Here is a 16,874-nt window from a genome sequence, read left to right on the forward strand (position 1 = left end):
TGATGGTGGTTGTGGGTTTTTCAGGTTCTTTGGCTGTATTCTGAAGGTTGTTCTTCCTGACGTTTCGCCAGTCTCTGTGGCCGGCATCTTCAGAGGACTGGAGTAAGAACTCTGTCCATGCTCTGTTCAATGATGGGAGGGAGGCCAAGATAGGAGAGATATCTTGATGCCAATCCTTTTTAGCTGCTTGATTGTTGTGCTTGTCCTTAACCTGTAACTTTTTCTTTTTCAGGTCCTCCTTTTGGGAGCCAGACAACATTGAGGTAAGGGATTTTTTCGAGCCCAAAGGGGCTGACTTTTCAGATGTTTTCCCCGTGCTCTTTGACGCTGGCAGGGCAGTGGGGAGGCGGTAGAAACCTCGGGCCGGGGAGTAGCAGAGGGGTCTGAAGCAGTCTACATAGCGTCAGGTTTCAACGCTGACAGCGTCTTGTCCCACAGAAATAATTTAAGTCTCTGCTGTCTCGCTTTGAGGGCAGGCTTAGTGAGGTTTTTACAGTGCCTGCAAGAGTGGGGTTGATGACCCTCCCCCAAACAAAAAAGGCAGCGCTCGTGACCATCTGAAAAAGGGAGTTTATGGGTACGTGAGGCACACCTTCTGAAGGGACCTGAAGGGGACATAAAGGGGAAAAATAACAATAAAACCAGTAGAGAACAGGTATGGTCAGGCAGCCCAGAACGACAGATTGAAGGAAGAGGCGGAGGAAGGTCAGAGACAAGCCAAAGTTCGTAAACCAAGAGAGCAATAGTTAGACTAAAGTTAGTCCGCAATCCAAAAGCTAAATGTGAACAGTCCGATGGTCAAAGGTGGAAATTGGTCTGGTAAAAAAAGGCGGGAAGTCCGAAAGAGAAATCCAAAGCCAGTCCAGGAGGAGAAATCCAAAACCAAAGTACGAGGGGCAACAGTAATAAAACAGTCAAGCGAAAATCGTAGTCAAACAGTCCGAAGTCAAAGATAATATCCAAAAAAGAGGCAGAATAAGAGAGCTCTAGTGCGAGAAGTTCCTATCGCCAAGATGGTAAAAATGGAACTAAGGGCTGAGGTGGGCAGAGCATGCACTGTAGGGGCAACTTGCAACTAATTTTTTCTCTAAAAGCTCTAGAAGAATCCGAGGAGTCCTGCACAGGCGCAGTCTACCCAGTTGTGTGCATTCACAGAGGCCACAAAGAAGAAGTCCGTACCTCGAAAAGTATGCACGTCAAACCATGCGTACGTTGAGGGTCCACTGTATTAATTTTTGCTCCAAAAATGCATTAGGGCTTATTTTCAGGGGATGTTTTATTTTTTTCACATACAACAATCTACAGTTATTCAAATGTAATCATGTCATCTTCTTCTGGTTGCTGCACAATGGTGGAGGGCGGGCTTTCACTTAACTAGGGCTTATTTTTGGAGTAGGGCTTATATTACAAGCATCCTGAAAAATCATACTAGGGCTTATTTTCAGCTTAGGTCTTATTTTCATGGAAAGAGGGTAATATGTGAATTTTTCTTCTGCATTTCAGTTGCCATAGGTCAGGAAACGTTTAACCTTTTGATTCTCCTAAATGTACACAGTTGGTCAAGATGGCGGCGCAAGTATTTGCAGCGGCTAGGCATTCCAGAGATCGGTCCTTATTATGGACTCTACGTGCTCAGGCACAAGTAACTTACAGTCGACAAGAATTATTATCTATTGGCAGAGACTGTTGCAACTTTGAATCGAGGGTCTCAACTTACAACATCCCAGCTGAGCTTTTAAGACGGCCTGCATATCGGGGGGTTACTCCCCCTGCTCTCCCTGTCAGGAAGAAAAGAACACGGAGAAAACGCAAGCAGAAAAGAGGCTGCAGGGCTGGTCTACGAGTGAGGTTAGGCAAAAATCCTCACAAGCCTGCATTGCCAAGTCTTTTTGTCTCAAATGTTAGATCTCTACCCAACAAGATTGAGGAGTTGGAACTTACTATCTCCCTACAGAAAAATATTCGAGACTGTTGCGTTATGATCTTTACAGAGACATGGCTTGATTCTTCCATCCCAGGGGAGGTAATTGAACTACAAGGACGCAGAGTACATCGAGCAGACAGGTCTATTGAATCTGGGAAGAGCAGAGGTGGAGGGGTTTGTGTTTACACAAACGATAATTGGAGCACAGATGTTAAAATAATGGACATTCACTGTTCTCCTGATTTGGAGTATTTGGCAGTGAAATGCCGCCCCTTTTACCTGCCTCGTGAGTTTAATGTTGTTATAATAACAGCAATATATATACCTCCTGATGCTAACACAACCACAGCTTTGAGTTGTTTGTTAACTGCTATCAGCAAACAGCAGCAGGCCTACCCAGATGGAGTGCTGGTGGTAGCAGGTGATTTCAATCAAGCCAATTTAAAGACCGTCCTCCCTAACTTTTATCAGTATGTGGACTGTCCCACTAGAGGGGAAAATACCTTGGATCAGGTATATTGTAACATCATGCATGGATATAAGACGAAGCCATTGCCTAGCTTGGGACAGTCAGATCATATATCTCTTTTTTTGATTCCATCGTACAGACCCCTTGTTAAAAGAATCAGACCATCAATTAGAGAAATACAAGTGTGGCCAGTGGATGCAACTGAGCAACTTCAAGATTGCTTTAGGAGCACTGATTGGACACTGTTTGAGGAGGACAATGTTGATACTTATGCCTCGACAGTACTGTTTTATATCAAAAGCTGCATCGATGTTATTGCTACTACAAGACAAGTACGAGTGTTTTCTAACAACAAGCCTTGGCTAAATAGAGAAGTGCGCCTTTTATTAAAAGCCAGAAATACTGCTTTTCATTCTGGTGATGAACTACAGTATAGAGAGGCCAGAGCTAAACTGAAAAGGGGCATTAGGGATGCCAAAGCTATGTACAGCCAGAGAATTGAACAACACCTTGAAAGTTCTGACACTCGCAGAGTGTGGCACGGCCTACGACAAATCACTGGTCAGAGTAACAAAAACAGTCTGTGTAGCAGCAGTGATTTTTTGGCTGAGCAGTTAAATCAATTTTTCAGCCGTTTTGAGGTGGAAACAGGAACAACCATTATTCCAGCACCTACTGTCCATAATACATCACTAGAATCTACCATCGACAGACAACCACTAGTACTGCAGATTTCAGATGTGAGACGCGCTTTCCAGAATATTAATATTCGAAAGGCAGCTGGACCAGATGGAATCATGGGACGAGTTGTTAGGGGCTGTGCTGCAGAATTAGCTGGAGTTTTTACGGATATTTTCAATCTATCCTTGTTGCAGTGTTCTGTCCCCACTTGCCTGAAGACATCTATTATAGTGCCAGTCCCGAAGCAGTCAGCTGTGGTATCTCCCAATGATTATAGACCAGTAGCTTTAACATCTGTTATTATGAAATGTTTTGAGAGATTGGTGCTGGATTACATTAAGGCTAGTCTTCCACCTTCTTTGGATCCATGGCAATTTGCATACAGGAGAAATAGATCTACTGATGATGCTGTGTCCATCGTACTCCATACTGTATTGAGCCACTTAGAACAACAGGGAACTTATGCGAGGCTGTTGTTTGTGGATTATAGCTCTGCTTTTAACACCATTCTACCAAATAGGTTGTTTTTAAAAATGATCAACCTGGGATTACCTCAGGAGATCTGCATGTGGATAAAGGATTTTCTGACAGATAGGCCACAGTCAGTAAGGATGGGATCCCACCATTCTTCTACCCTGGTACTAAGTACAGGAGCTCCCCAGGGCTGCGTGCTAAGTCCTTTCCTCTATTCCCTGTACACACATGATTGCACCCCACTATATAACACCAATGCAATTATTAAATTTGCGGATGATACAACAGTGGTGGGACTCATAAATAAGAACAATGAGTCTGCTTATAGAAAGGAAGTACAAAGATTGATACTATGGTGTAAAGAAAATCATCTCACACTTAACATCAAAAAAACTAAAGAACTCATAATTGATTTTAGGAGGAAGAGAAATGTACATTTACCACTGTACATAAACGGTGAGGAAGTGGAGAGAGTTGGTAGTTTTAAATTTCTGGGCACTTACATCTCAGAGGACCTCTCATGGACTATAAATGCCAACATGCTAATAAAGAAGGCACAGAAGAGGCTGTATTTCCTGAGAATGCTCGGGAAGTTAAATTTATCACAGCATTTGCTTCTGTCCTACTACCGTAGCACCATTGAGAGTGTCCTAACTTATGGCATTCTGGCATGGTTTGGGAGTAGCTCTGTAGCGGACAAAAAAGCTCTACAGAGAACCATTAAAATTGCCCAGAATATCATCGGGCTCCAGCTACCAACCCTGGATGACATCTTCACATCCCGCTGTCTGAGGAAGTCACACAGCATCCTGAGAGACTCTTCCCATCCTGCTTATAACTTTTTTGAACTGTTACCGTCTGGCAGAAGATATAGAACAATTAAGACTCGGACCACACGTTTTCTAAATAGTTTTTATCCTAGAGCTATAATTGCAATTAATAATGAGCTTAAAGACCACCAGTAGTGAATAATTAGTTGGACTGTGTTACTTGGACTGAGGTGTAGATGTTTGTATTTTTAGTGGGGGATTTCTAGTGGGTGGGGAGTGTTTGGGGAATGTTATGTGTGTGCATGTGTCTGGTCTCTGGGTGTCTGTGAATTTCGTTGTATGATATACTGTGTATATACTTACAATGACAATAAATTATATTATTATTACACAATGGTCTGGAAGCTACTTAGAGCACTAGGAGGGGGAAAAAGAGATGTCAAACAAGGTCTTCCATCCACGGTCCCTTTTAGACTAGTGGTTTTTCAAAAGTCTGACAGCTAAGACACATTTGTCTGAATTACAATAACCCTTCCAGCTGAAAGCCAGTATTCTCTGAAACGCAGGGTGGAATATCAATCTCCTATGATCTTCAGCTTTTTCTACCACATGTGGAGATCATCCCATTTAACACAATGGCTTCCACTCCTGCAAGGGGATATTAGCAACTATGCACTGACGTCAAACTGCTCATAGAACTCCATGACCACTAGGATTTTGCCCCAGAAGATTCTTCACATGGTTAAATGAAGGTCTATGTATGTTCTGTGTAAAAATCTAAAGCAATGTTCCCAAACAATTAACCTTCTGTGCCAAGAAAAGCTGAATCCTATAACATATAATTTGGCAAATTAAACACACTTCCATATTTATATCGTGTTTGCTAATTATGGAAGAGACAGTGATATGACATTGCCTCTACCATACCATTTTTTTCCTTTAATGTAACCACATTTCTGACTTTAGAGAATTTATCAAGTATTGCCAATACCCATTATGTAGCTTATTTTTATTCATCAAAGCTTTTAATTGTACTGGGCTTCTGTTGTTTTATTCAACGGGATTCAAACAAATCCACTGACATGCTTTGCCCAACCTTGTTCTAAATAGTTATCCCAACTTCAGTGAGAGCAAATGCAAAGGAATAATCAGCATGCTTTTAATAACCAGTAGTTTTTACCTGTTTGTAGTAAAGACACGTCCAGTTTCTCATCACAATCAGTTGCCTCTGCTAAATAAAAGAAAACACCAAAGATTAATTTTTTCCCAAAGGATATAAAGCAAGACTGATTATGTACAACAGCAGTAGTAGATAGGAAATGAATCATTCCCTTAAACGACAGGCAGGAACTCAAACTTCATTCCTGTCAGAAACAATCCAATGGTGCTTCTGGAATGGAGGGATTTGTTGACAGATTCTGTCATTGCCCAGCACTGTGTTCACAGTCCTCACATTCTTCAGGGAGGCTCATTCTTTATTCCCAGGAACACTATACAATCCTTTCAAAGATTATGCAAATTATAGGGTACTTCAAGAATTTTGCAAATTCATAGAAAGAGTGGCTAACTCAGACGAGTGAAATATCCAGTTTAAGCCCATATCTTATTTTTGGCAATAAGTTCTCATGGGGATCAGCCGTGCAATCAGTTCCAAATGCCAGTAAGTCCTGATCATGTATAGAGTGCTCCCAAAGAATACAGTACTACAAACCTACTCTCATGACCCTAATTGAAGGGGGAGAGATATTTCTCAATAGCTTGGTCTATCAAAGCCAATCTATTCCATACCAGTCAATGCTATCCCAGAAAATGTTATTCCATTTAAATGGGCTGTAGCTAGGTAGATGATTAAGAAGCACAAATCCTGCCACCTATGCTGGGCTCTGTGACTCTAGCATTTGTGACAAGTTTTGTACTTTCCTTCGCTGTATGTCAGTTTTCGCCCACTTACTTTGTATGATAAAACTACATGTGAATGGATAACTGAGAACAGTGTCCAACTTTGTTTCAACAGGTCACAGATTGCAATTCTTAACCTTGTTGAAGAATGACAAAGAGATAGGACTTTTTTTCTTTGTACATACAACTCAGAAGACTAATTAAATGTAACTTCATATCCTACTGCAGTGGCTTTGCAAATAGCACTGTTAAGAAGCACATTTCTTTACAATAGTAAGAGAATTCTACTAGATAAACTGCAATCCTTTACCAGGATTCTGAAAAGTCAGTTTCACCTGTTTTACTGAGATGACCAAAAAACAAACAAAAACAAACCCCCACCCCAAAGAACCTCTTTTAGGGCCAACAGGACCTGGACATGCAGCCAACCCTTCATGTTTCACTGAATTCCTCATCAAGCAAACTAAACAGTTAAAACATTAGATTGACTGAGAAATCATAGCTTAGTGGCACAACCTTAAACACATGATATTCCAGGCAAAATCCCTACTGTCTGCAGTTAATCATATCCTTGGCAGCAAGCTTTAGAAAGACCTGAGAAAGCCACTGTCAGTTAGAGCAGACAATACTGAGTTGTATGGACCAATGATCTCAATACAAGGCAATACGATCTCAATCTCATACAAGGCACCATTTTGTGATTAAAAAGTTGCATATATTCATGTCTAGTGGAGGCCAGACAGATTGGTAGTACAGTGCAACTTTTGCTTGTAGAGGGCTCTAGGTTCTGTCTGGCATCTCCAGCTCAAAGGGTAAAGTAGCAAGTGATGAAAAAAAAAATACAGCTTTGCACCTTCCTTGCAAAGCTGCAGCCACTTGGAACTTACAATACTGAACTAAATGGATAAAAACTCTAATCTGGGAGAAGGCAGCTTCCCATATACCCATCTTTTAATCCTAGTAATGCTTGCAGATTAAAGTTTGACACTGCCAATAATTAAATTTGTTCTTGGCTGAAGAAAAGTCGTTTTTCCTAACTCTTTGTTTTCAGAACTGAAATTCAATTTGAAGTAATATATATGTGTTGCTTTAGGTTTCTTTTTAACCCCTGCACCATATAAACATTGGATTTATGTTCCAAAGCACCCTGTAATCACCACATTGTTGATTAGTTTACAAGGAGTTGGGCACTCTGAGCTAGAAGAATGACCCTGGGTGCAAGTGCAGGCTTAGCCACACTGAGTTCCTGAGTCATCATAATGTTAACAAGAAAGGCTAGGGCAGTAGCAGTTTAATCTTTAGTCTAGCAGAATGCCAAGCATGTGCTGATGCACACAACTATACACTGCAAAAGAAATTTCCTGAAACCATGGTGTGACAAACCCAGACCTACTGGGATCTGCCACACGTTAACTAAGCTGCCACCAACCATTCCCTATAAGAAGTCACACAGACCAGGGATGGATTTTTAACAAATAAAAGAACAAGGTTTATTTAAACAACACACAGGGAAAATAAAATGATCAGGTGAATAAGATATAGTAACGTGGCTTAGTCTCATTCATACATGTATACAGTTTGGTTCACACAGAACACTTAACTTGAAGCACAGACCCTGAACCTATCAGTTCTGGCTAACCAACAGACACCTGAACCTATCAGGTTGGTACTCTGACACACAGTAGTACCCTGTCTGACACACAGACTCCCACACCAGCTTCTTCTTCCCAGCTGCTGCTTCTTCACATCCCAGCGTCTTCTGAACTTCACCACACAGGCTTCACATATATATACAGTACAGCCCCTCCTCCTGATGTCCCGCCTTCCACTCCCCATAGGATGGAACTTTCCCTCCAAACCCATGACAGACAGGTAACATCAGTGCTGTATGTAACACCTCCCCTCTTTATAAGTTGTTTTGTAGGGGGAAAGCTAAGGTGCTTTTTCCCAAAAAACAACCTGGATAAAACACACAACAACAGTTATACATACCATATCATACTTACTTATACTTACATTCTAAGTTAACCATAGCAATTAGGCATTTAAACATTTACCATATACATTACATCAATTTACCTTTATTCATACAAACCAAGTTCAAAAAACAGGTACATTTAACCTTTGGTCACCAACATATATACATAGTCCATGTTTCTTTCGCCGTCTTCAATCTTCAGGTCTTCTTGACAAGGCGTCAGCAACACAGTTCACTGACCCTCTGACCACCTTCACTTCAAAGTCATAGTCCTGTAGGTTTAAAGCCCACCTCATAAGTTTGCTATTGTGGGTTTTCATTGTCTTTAACCATTGCAGTGGTGAATGGTCAGTGCACAGAACAAAATGTCTTCCCCAGATGTAAGGCTTGGCCTTCTGGATCGCGTAGACTATGGCCAGGCACTCCTTTTCCACGGTTGCCAAATGTCTCTCACCTTTCTGGAGTTTCCTACTCAGGTAGGACACTGGATGCTGGTCACCATTCTCATCCTCCTGGCACAGAACTGCTCCTACCCCGCTGTTAGACGCATCGGTGTAGATGATGAACTCCCGGTCGAAGTCTGGAGCACGCAGCACTGGATAGTTGATTAGCGCCTGCTTCAACCTCTGGAACGCCTCCTCACAGTCGCTGGTCCACGGGATGCGGTCATCAGCCTTCTTCCTCGTCAGATCGGTCAGCGGAGCCGCAATCTCGCTAAACCTCGGGATGAACTTTCTGTAGTAGCCCACCAACCCAAGAAATGATTTGACTTTTTTCTTGGTGTTGGGTCTGGGCCAATCACGAACGGCTTCTATTTTGGCCTCTAGGGGTTTTATCACTCCTCCCCCTACCATGTGACCCAAGTATTTTATTTCTGGGCTACCCAGCTGCAGTTTGTTTTCTTTGCAGGGCCTGGGCCAAAGCACTCCCTCCCCTGGGTTAAAGTGCCTCTCCCTGCCTTCCTGGTCATCCCAATCTTTCTTTCTGACCTTTTGAGCTTGCAGGGTCTCTGCTGCTAGCTCTAAGTTTCTCTTTAGGTCCTTCCTTAAAGAGTCTATGTATGTCACAACGTCCGGTGGGTCATCCTGGGTGATCTGCTCCCAATTTTGTTTGATTAAATCAAGGGGCCCTTTCACCCTTCTCCCAAATAAAAGTTCAAATGGACTGAACCCGGTACTGGCTTGTGGCACTGATCGATAAGCAAACAAAAGGGATTGCAGCTTCTGGTCCCAATTGTTTGGATTCTCTGCCAAGTAAGCCCTAATCATGCGCATTAGAGTCCCATTGAACTTCTCAGTTAACCCATTACTTTCAGGATGATAGGCAGTGGTTTCCTTGTGCTTAATTCCACAGATTTGCCATAAGCGTTTCATGAGCTTTGATGTGAACGATGCGCCCAAATCTGTGATTATTTCTGAGGCAAATCCCATCCTGGACATATACCCCACCAAGGCATCTGCCACTGTGTTAGTTTCAATGTTAGTCAAGGGTATGGCTTCAGGGTACCTCGTGGCATGATCCACAATGGTGAGAATGAACCTGTTCCCCCTCTTTGTGGCCTTGGGCAAAGGTCCCACAATATCCACCCCTATGCATTTAAACGGAGTGTCAATCACAGGCAAAGGGCACAACTTTGCTTTGGTCCTGTCACGGTTATTCCCCTGCCTTTGACACACATCACATTGTTTACAGAACTCCTTGATCTGCTTCCCTATGTCAGGCCAGTAAAAATTCTGTGTGATTCTCTGCTGTGTTTTGTTCACCCCTAAGTGCGCAGCAAACATGTCAGAGTGCCCCCTTTGTAAGATCATGGGGCGATACTTTTCAGGTACCACTAGCTGACTTCGGATCCCATCTCCCCCTTTTGAGGTATTCCTCAGGGTCTCTCTATATAAAATCCCCTTTTTCTCTAGAAATCTCACTGGGGTTTCAGGTGCTAGCTGGGCGTCTGTCACCTGTTCAAAACACTTTTGGAGAGTGGCGTCTGCCTTTTGCCCTTGGCCAAATCGGCTGTCTGTGGTTAAGGTTTCCACCACAGCTTCAGAACTCCCTTCACCTGCTTCCGTCTCGGGCCCATCACTACCCCCCTGAACTGTCCCCGTGGTGGCTTGTGAACGTGTAATCACTAGCACCCGTTTCACATGTTCAGCCAGGTCATTTCCCACGAGCACGGCTGCTGGCAGAGTCGATGAAATCGCTAGCCGCCAAACTCCCCTCCAGCCTTGAAAGTTCACAGGTACCTCCGCTACTGGCAGTGAGATCACCTGCCCCTCAATCCCTGCCACCTTCATGCTCTCATTTGGGATTATATATTCCCTAGGAATAATATCTGGATGGCACAGGGTCACCTGGGAACAAGTGTCCCTCAACCCCCGATACTGATGGTCAAGTATTCCTACGTCCACCCCTGCTGTTTCAAACAACTGAGAATCTGTTCTCACGAGCAAGCAGCGCTTGACCTCCACAAGAGGACCATTTTCCTCAGCCTGATCAGCAGATGTAACTGTTCCAGATTGAGTAGCCATGGCAACAGGCTCCCTCTGTGGCAAGGAGCTTTGCTCTTTCTGGACACAGAACACAGCTTTTGGCTTGGTTCCACTCGAATCATGAGGCACATTTCCTTTTAGCTGCTTTAATTTCTCACACTCTGAGATTAGATGGCCCTTTCCTTGACAGAAATAACATTTTCTGGTGTATTTTGAGTCTTTCTCATCTGATTTTGGTTTTCCCTCCAAAATCTGAGGTCTTTGTTTCATGTCTGAGGGCTTCCCTTCACCATGGGCCCCTCCCACTTGCTGGTTTCTCCCTGGTCCCTGAGAGTACTTGCTGTAGGTTTCTTTAGGTTTTCCCATCGCTTTCCCCTCACCCAAGGGCTTTCTTATTTGGGAAATAAAATCTGCGATTTCGGCTGCTTCTGCCACAGATTTTGGTTTCCTTTCCCTCACCTGGAATTTCAGTTCCCCATGCAGGACTGAACAGAACTGTTCCAGCGCTATCAAGTCTTTGAGCTGCTGAAAGGTCTCTGTCCCCTCCTGAGATAGCCATTTCTCTAGCAGCCTCACCAATTGAGCCCCCACTTGGGTGAAAGTCTGCTCTGGTTTCTTTGTGAGGGACCTGAATCTTTGCCTCAGCTGTTCCGCATTTATCCCATGTCTTGCAAACACCAGTTTTTTAAACTCTGCAAAATCTCTCATCAGTTCCTGTGGCATCTCTGAATAAACCTCAGCCAGGCTACCACTGATTAAAGATCGCATGATGGTCATCTTCTCAGTTTCCCTCACTGAGAAGTCCACAAACGCTCTTTCCACTAAGGAAAAGAACACCTCAGGACAATCTCCCTTGTGGTACACAGGGAATTTCTTCAGGTCAGCCTTAGACAATTGGCCTCCCTCAGAATCCCTATTGTTATTATTGTTCTGGTTCATCAGTTCCAATTTTCTTAATTCAAACGCCATTCTCTCTCTCTCTCCAATCTTTCCTCCCTCTCCATTCTCTCTCTCTCTAATTTTTCTTCTTTTTCCAATTGCCTCATCCTCAGTTCATGCTGTTGGGCTATGAGCAATTTTCTGAGTTCTGGGTTCTGTTCTCCCGTGCTGTCACCTTGCACTGAGCCAAATTCATCCTCAGAACCTTGGTCAACCTGGGGGTCTTTCACTTCACCCATTTCTGCCATTTGGCTTCGAGTCAAGGGCATAATCCCCCCTCAGAACAAGCTGCTTTAAAAAGTCAAGCCTCAAAATAAAACGACCACTTTTTTTTTTCCTTTTGCCTCAGAACCAGCTTTCCCTATAGATTGCTGCTGTCCTTCAGCACTACTTGCAACAGTTGCGAGCTAGAGTCTACCCCCCTCTGCTGGGCCTCTCAGCAGACAAGCTAGCTCACTGCTATTTCACAGTTTTGCCTCAGCTTTTTTCCCGCCAAAACCAGGTTACCTCAGAGCTCCCTAATCTAGCCCGCAATCTGAGGTTACACGTTCTTCTACTAGTGCACCCCCCCGTGAGGCACACCTAGAAGATTACCTACGCGCTCTCAGATTGTCCCTGACTAGACCCCCCTTGCTCTGGGCACACTTGCCAAGGCTTTGCTGGACCACTGGACAACTGGACCAGTCGTATCCCACACGCTGGACACCAATCAATGTGACAAACCCAGACCTACTGGGATCTGCCACACGTTAACTAAGCTGCCACCAACCATTCCCTATAAGAAGTCACACAGACCAGGGATGGATTTTTAACAAATAAAAGAACAAGGTTTATTTAAACAACACACAGGGAAAATAAAATGATCAGGTGAATAAGATATAGTAACGTGGCTTAGTCTCATTCATACATGTATACAGTTTGGTTCACACAGAACACTTAACTTGAAGCACAGACCCTGAACCTATCAGTTCTGGCTAACCAACAGACACCTGAACCTATCAGGTTGGTACTCTGACACACAGTAGTACCCTGTCTGACACACAGACTCCCACACCAGCTTCTTCTTCCCAGCTGCTGCTTCTTCACATCCCAGCGTCTTCTGAACTTCACCACACAGGCTTCACATATATATACAGTACAGCCCCTCCTCCTGATGTCCCGCCTTCCACTCCCCATAGGATGGAACTTTCCCTCCAAACCCATGACAGACAGGTAACATCAGTGCTGTATGTAACACATGGCACTAGGGATTCTCCATAATTCTCCTTTCTGGGAGCCCTAGTTATAGGACCTGGACAAAGGTCCAGCTGGCTGGCTTCATACCATAGACAAGCCTAACTTCCTGTTTCAAAAGGAAGCTGCTCTAATGATTGTTGATCAGCTTCTTTTTGAAACAGGAAGTTAAGCTTACCCAAGAAATGAAGTCTCCATATCCCTACAAGGCACTCAGGTTAAGTCAACTATTTTTATTGCCATCTACACTGTCTTCTGTTTTCTCTACTAACAATATTTTTTTGCATCACTACACTGGATTTTATTGCACTGGAAAACACAAGTAATTGAGAACAGAATTACCCATCCCCTAAGGAGGCTGCTGTTGTATTGCTAGTACATGAAACAGTTTACAGTATTCATTCAGGGAATGCAGACATCCATTAACTGTGCTGGCAAGGGCTTCTGGGAGTTGGAGTCCAAGAATGTCTGGGGACCCAAGGCTGGGAACCACTGATATAGAGTAAATGGAAGGTTAACAGCTGTACTGCTAGTCTGACACCAAAAACTATAAATGGACGGGACATGTGGAGAACTTGTGTATCATGTGGAGTGCTGGTGCATCTGTTTGTGACTGTGTGTTTGCATGCACACTCTGCAATCATATAGCCTCCAGTGTCAGGGTTAAATGGCAGGGAGCTATTAGAAATACATAAATAAATACATACATGAAAACTAGTGTGTCTGATTCAAGCCAATCACTGAATTGAAAAGGTGCCAGATCAAAATATGGTACTTCCAGTTACATACAAAAACACACCAATGGTGCAAAATGTGACAGTAAACTCTCCTTAGGAAACTGCTTTCAGAATCCAAAAAGTATTTCTTTCTAAAGCAATTCTGTTGATGAATTTTCTTTAGTCAAATTTCAATTTTTCCAGTAAGAGTTAGTCTCCAATTCTAGGAAAGATGCCAGCTCTTGTAAATAAGTTTAAAACAGAACCTATCTGCAACTCATTAAATTATCTTAACATTTACTTTAAAGATACTCAAGAAAGTCCTTTGAAACACAAAAATCAGGCTTCCTCTATATAAAAGGCAAATAAACAAATATAGTTTTACCCTATATTGCAAAAAGATTTTATGCCACCTGTAACTGGACAAGGAAGAGGATTTCATACCATCTGGAACAAAGATTTTATTTTCTGTAGCACCATTCTCTTCAGCCACTTGGTAAATGAGCCGATACTACCCATTTGGCTTTGGGTGTTTTTTTTTAACTGAGCAGATAAATTATCTCCAGTCTTGTCAGTATAAAGACTGCCTGCTCACTCACTGCTTTCCACCATCAAAGAGTTTTTGAGTTTCAAGAGAAATGGGAACAGTTTTTACTCCGTAAATGTATTTTTGTGTATAGGTTTGTATTGTCATTCATAAAATTGACTGGGAGTTAACTGACAGTTTTAGTTTGGATGTGTGGCAGTTGAGAGATATGGAAGAATGTTTCTGCATTTGTATGATTCTTGGATGGAGAGGTTCTGTTTTGTGGGGTTTGCGTTGGCTATGTATGATTGAGATATGGGCATTAGGAATTAGCTGGGTTTCTTGAACTAAGTTTTTTTAGAAATTCTAAAGAAGTAAAGGCTTATGGTTTCATAATGAAGAACGTGAACGGTTGAACACTGTTCTTATAGTTTAGTTTTACAAACCATTGTTGTTGTTATCATTCATAAGAAACTCCCACGCATGTCTCTGGTCAGTTCTGAGACACTCTGTTTATATAGCGTCTCTAAAATAACTAAGGTTGTACACGGCATCAGAAGCATTCTTTTTTTTTTAAAAAAAAAAATATAAAATTAGTCCTTAGCTGTGGCAGTAAACACTACTGCAAAAAAAAACTCAGGTTGTCTGCCTGGTTTGGTGGTAGGGATAACACAAGACAAGGCTCTATTCACAGTTTAAAGCAATCCCAAATTTAGCACAGCAGTTTGTGGAGGATTGTTTGGATGGCAGCACACACAGCACAGAAAAGGTGTGTGGGTGACATAGAAACAGTTTAGATTTGATACGATGGTTTTGTGTTTTCAGATCAGAGAACCGATAGTGCTCCCACCTATCTTAGAAGTGACTCCAGCATCACTCAATATGTGTCTGCAGATATGTCTTCTTCATTATGTCTCAGAAAAACATGCAGATGACATGATAGGTAAAGGTAAAGGTTCCCCTTGACAATTTTTGTCCAGTCGTGTTCGACTCTAGGGGGCGGTGCTCATCCCCGTTTCCAAGCCATAGAGCCAGCGTTTTGTCTGAAGACAGTTTTCCGTTGTCACATGGCCAATGCGACTTAGACACAGAACACTGTTACCTTCCCACCAAGGTGGTACCTATTTATCTACTTGCACTTACATGCTTTTGAACTGGTAGGCTGGCGGGAGCTGGGACAAGCGACGGGCACTCACTCCGTCGCGTGGATTTGATCTTACGACTGCTGGTCTTCTGACCCTGCAGCACGAGCTTCTGCGATTTAGCCCGCAGCGCCACCATGTCCCACAAATGACATGATACTTATGAGCAAATCTCTCCTTCAACCTGACTCCTATTTTGTGTAAAATGTTTCCATATGAAGAGATTTAAAGATCCTGAAACATATTTTTGGCCTTTTGGTTGGGCTAATAAAGGTATAAAGTATGGATTTTGGAACCAATTATCTTAGATAATTATTTTATATCAGTAACGTGAAGCAATAATCTACTGGACCCGGCGCTCACTATGGAATCTCAGGTGGCGTCCGGGTCCATTCCGCCTTTTTTCACCTTAGGTGGATAGCCCAGCTGCGGTCCTACCTTGATGTTGGGGCGCTCACTATCTTGGTGCATGCGCTCATAATATCAAGATTAGATCACTGTAATGCGCTCTACGTGGGGCTGCCTTTGAGGCTGCTGCGGAAACTACAGGTGGTCCAGAATGCGGCAGCCAGACTACAGTACTTAGTGGAGTGAAAAAAGACCAACATATCTCACCCACTCTGGCTGCATTGCATTGGCTGCCCATCCGGTTCCGCATCGACTTCAAAGTGCTGATGCTTACGTACAAAGCCCTAAACGGTTTAGGGCCTCGATACCTGGCGGAACGCCTACTCCCACCAAGATCTACCCGTGTCACCTGTGCGAGCCAGGAGGTGAGGCTGAGAAGCCTAACGCCGAGGGAGGCCCGGAAGGTAAAGACAAGAAATCGGGCCTTCTCGGTGGTGGCTCCTCGCCTTTGGAACAACCTACCTCCTGAGATTCGCGTGGCACCCTCACTGGGTATCTTTAATCAACTAAAAACATGGATGTTTCGGCAGGCCTTCCCTCCAGACAATTCCTGATGCCCTCTCCTCTCCCTCTCCTATTGTCTCCTCCCTCTCCTAAGGTTTCTTCTATTTAAAATTTTTTATACTATTTTATGCTGTTAGCCGCCTAGAGTGGTCTTAACCGACCAGATAGGTGGGATATAAATAAAATAAAATAAAATAAAATAAAATAAAATAAAATAAAATAAAATAAATAAATAAATAAATAAATAAATAAATAAATAAATAAATAAATAAATAAATAAATAAATAAATAAATAAATAAATACATGAAACAGTCACAGCTCAAATGCCACAGACAGCTTTCATGCTATCCAAAAATATTGCTATGAGGACACATATTCAACCCAAAGTCAGGAAGAGAACTTTAAAAGGCACGCATGCATCAACGAACCCTTAAGAACAATATCCTTCTTCAAACAATCTTTAAGACTATGCTCAACATTATACTCATTGAAGGCCATAAATATTCTGTCACCTTCATATTCTCATTTGTACTGTTTCCACACCCTAACCCTACTCTTTGTTCTTACCTGAACCTCTTTTCAACCGTCTTCTTGCGAGTTTGATTTGATCCTGCAGGATTTGTACCCAGTCTCTTGGGCCAGGCAATTTATCGACATGGTTTGCAGTGCAGTATTTTTCCGTGAACACTAAGACCAGAAAACATATCTTAACCAAAACAGCACA

At 42.8% G+C, this 16,874-nt stretch overlaps 2 protein-coding genes across 4 annotated transcripts in view; one reads left to right on the top strand and one right to left on the bottom strand.

Moving 5' to 3' along the window:
- LOC110087787 (uncharacterized) overlaps positions 1-1,491 on the top strand; it is a 28,621-nt gene extending 27,130 nt beyond the window's left edge. The window contains exons 4-5 of one of the 2 annotated variants that reach the window (XM_078394274.1): positions 233-263; positions 1,095-1,491. In XM_078394274.1, coding sequence (XP_078250400.1) covers positions 233-263; positions 1,095-1,374 — 311 coding nt within the window. In that variant the 3' untranslated portion in view covers positions 1,375-1,491. Of the gene's footprint in view, positions 1-232; positions 566-1,094 lie in introns of those variants that run through there. The other variant, XR_013545654.1, reaches the window with a different exon arrangement.
- BEND7 (BEN domain containing 7) overlaps positions 1-16,874 on the bottom strand; it is an 80,500-nt gene that overhangs the window by 3,658 nt on the left and 59,968 nt on the right. For both annotated transcript variants that reach the window (XM_020809670.3, XM_020809669.3), the window contains exons 7-8: positions 16,718-16,837; positions 5,499-5,549 (exon numbers count right to left, since the gene is read on the bottom strand). In XM_020809670.3, coding sequence (XP_020665329.3) covers positions 5,499-5,549; positions 16,718-16,837 — 171 coding nt within the window. The remainder of the gene's footprint in view (positions 1-5,498; positions 5,550-16,717; positions 16,838-16,874) is intronic.

This window comes from Pogona vitticeps, chromosome 5 (assembly GCF_051106095.1).
Source record: "Pogona vitticeps strain Pit_001003342236 chromosome 5, PviZW2.1, whole genome shotgun sequence".
NCBI classification, from domain to species: domain Eukaryota; kingdom Metazoa; phylum Chordata; class Lepidosauria; order Squamata; family Agamidae; genus Pogona; species Pogona vitticeps.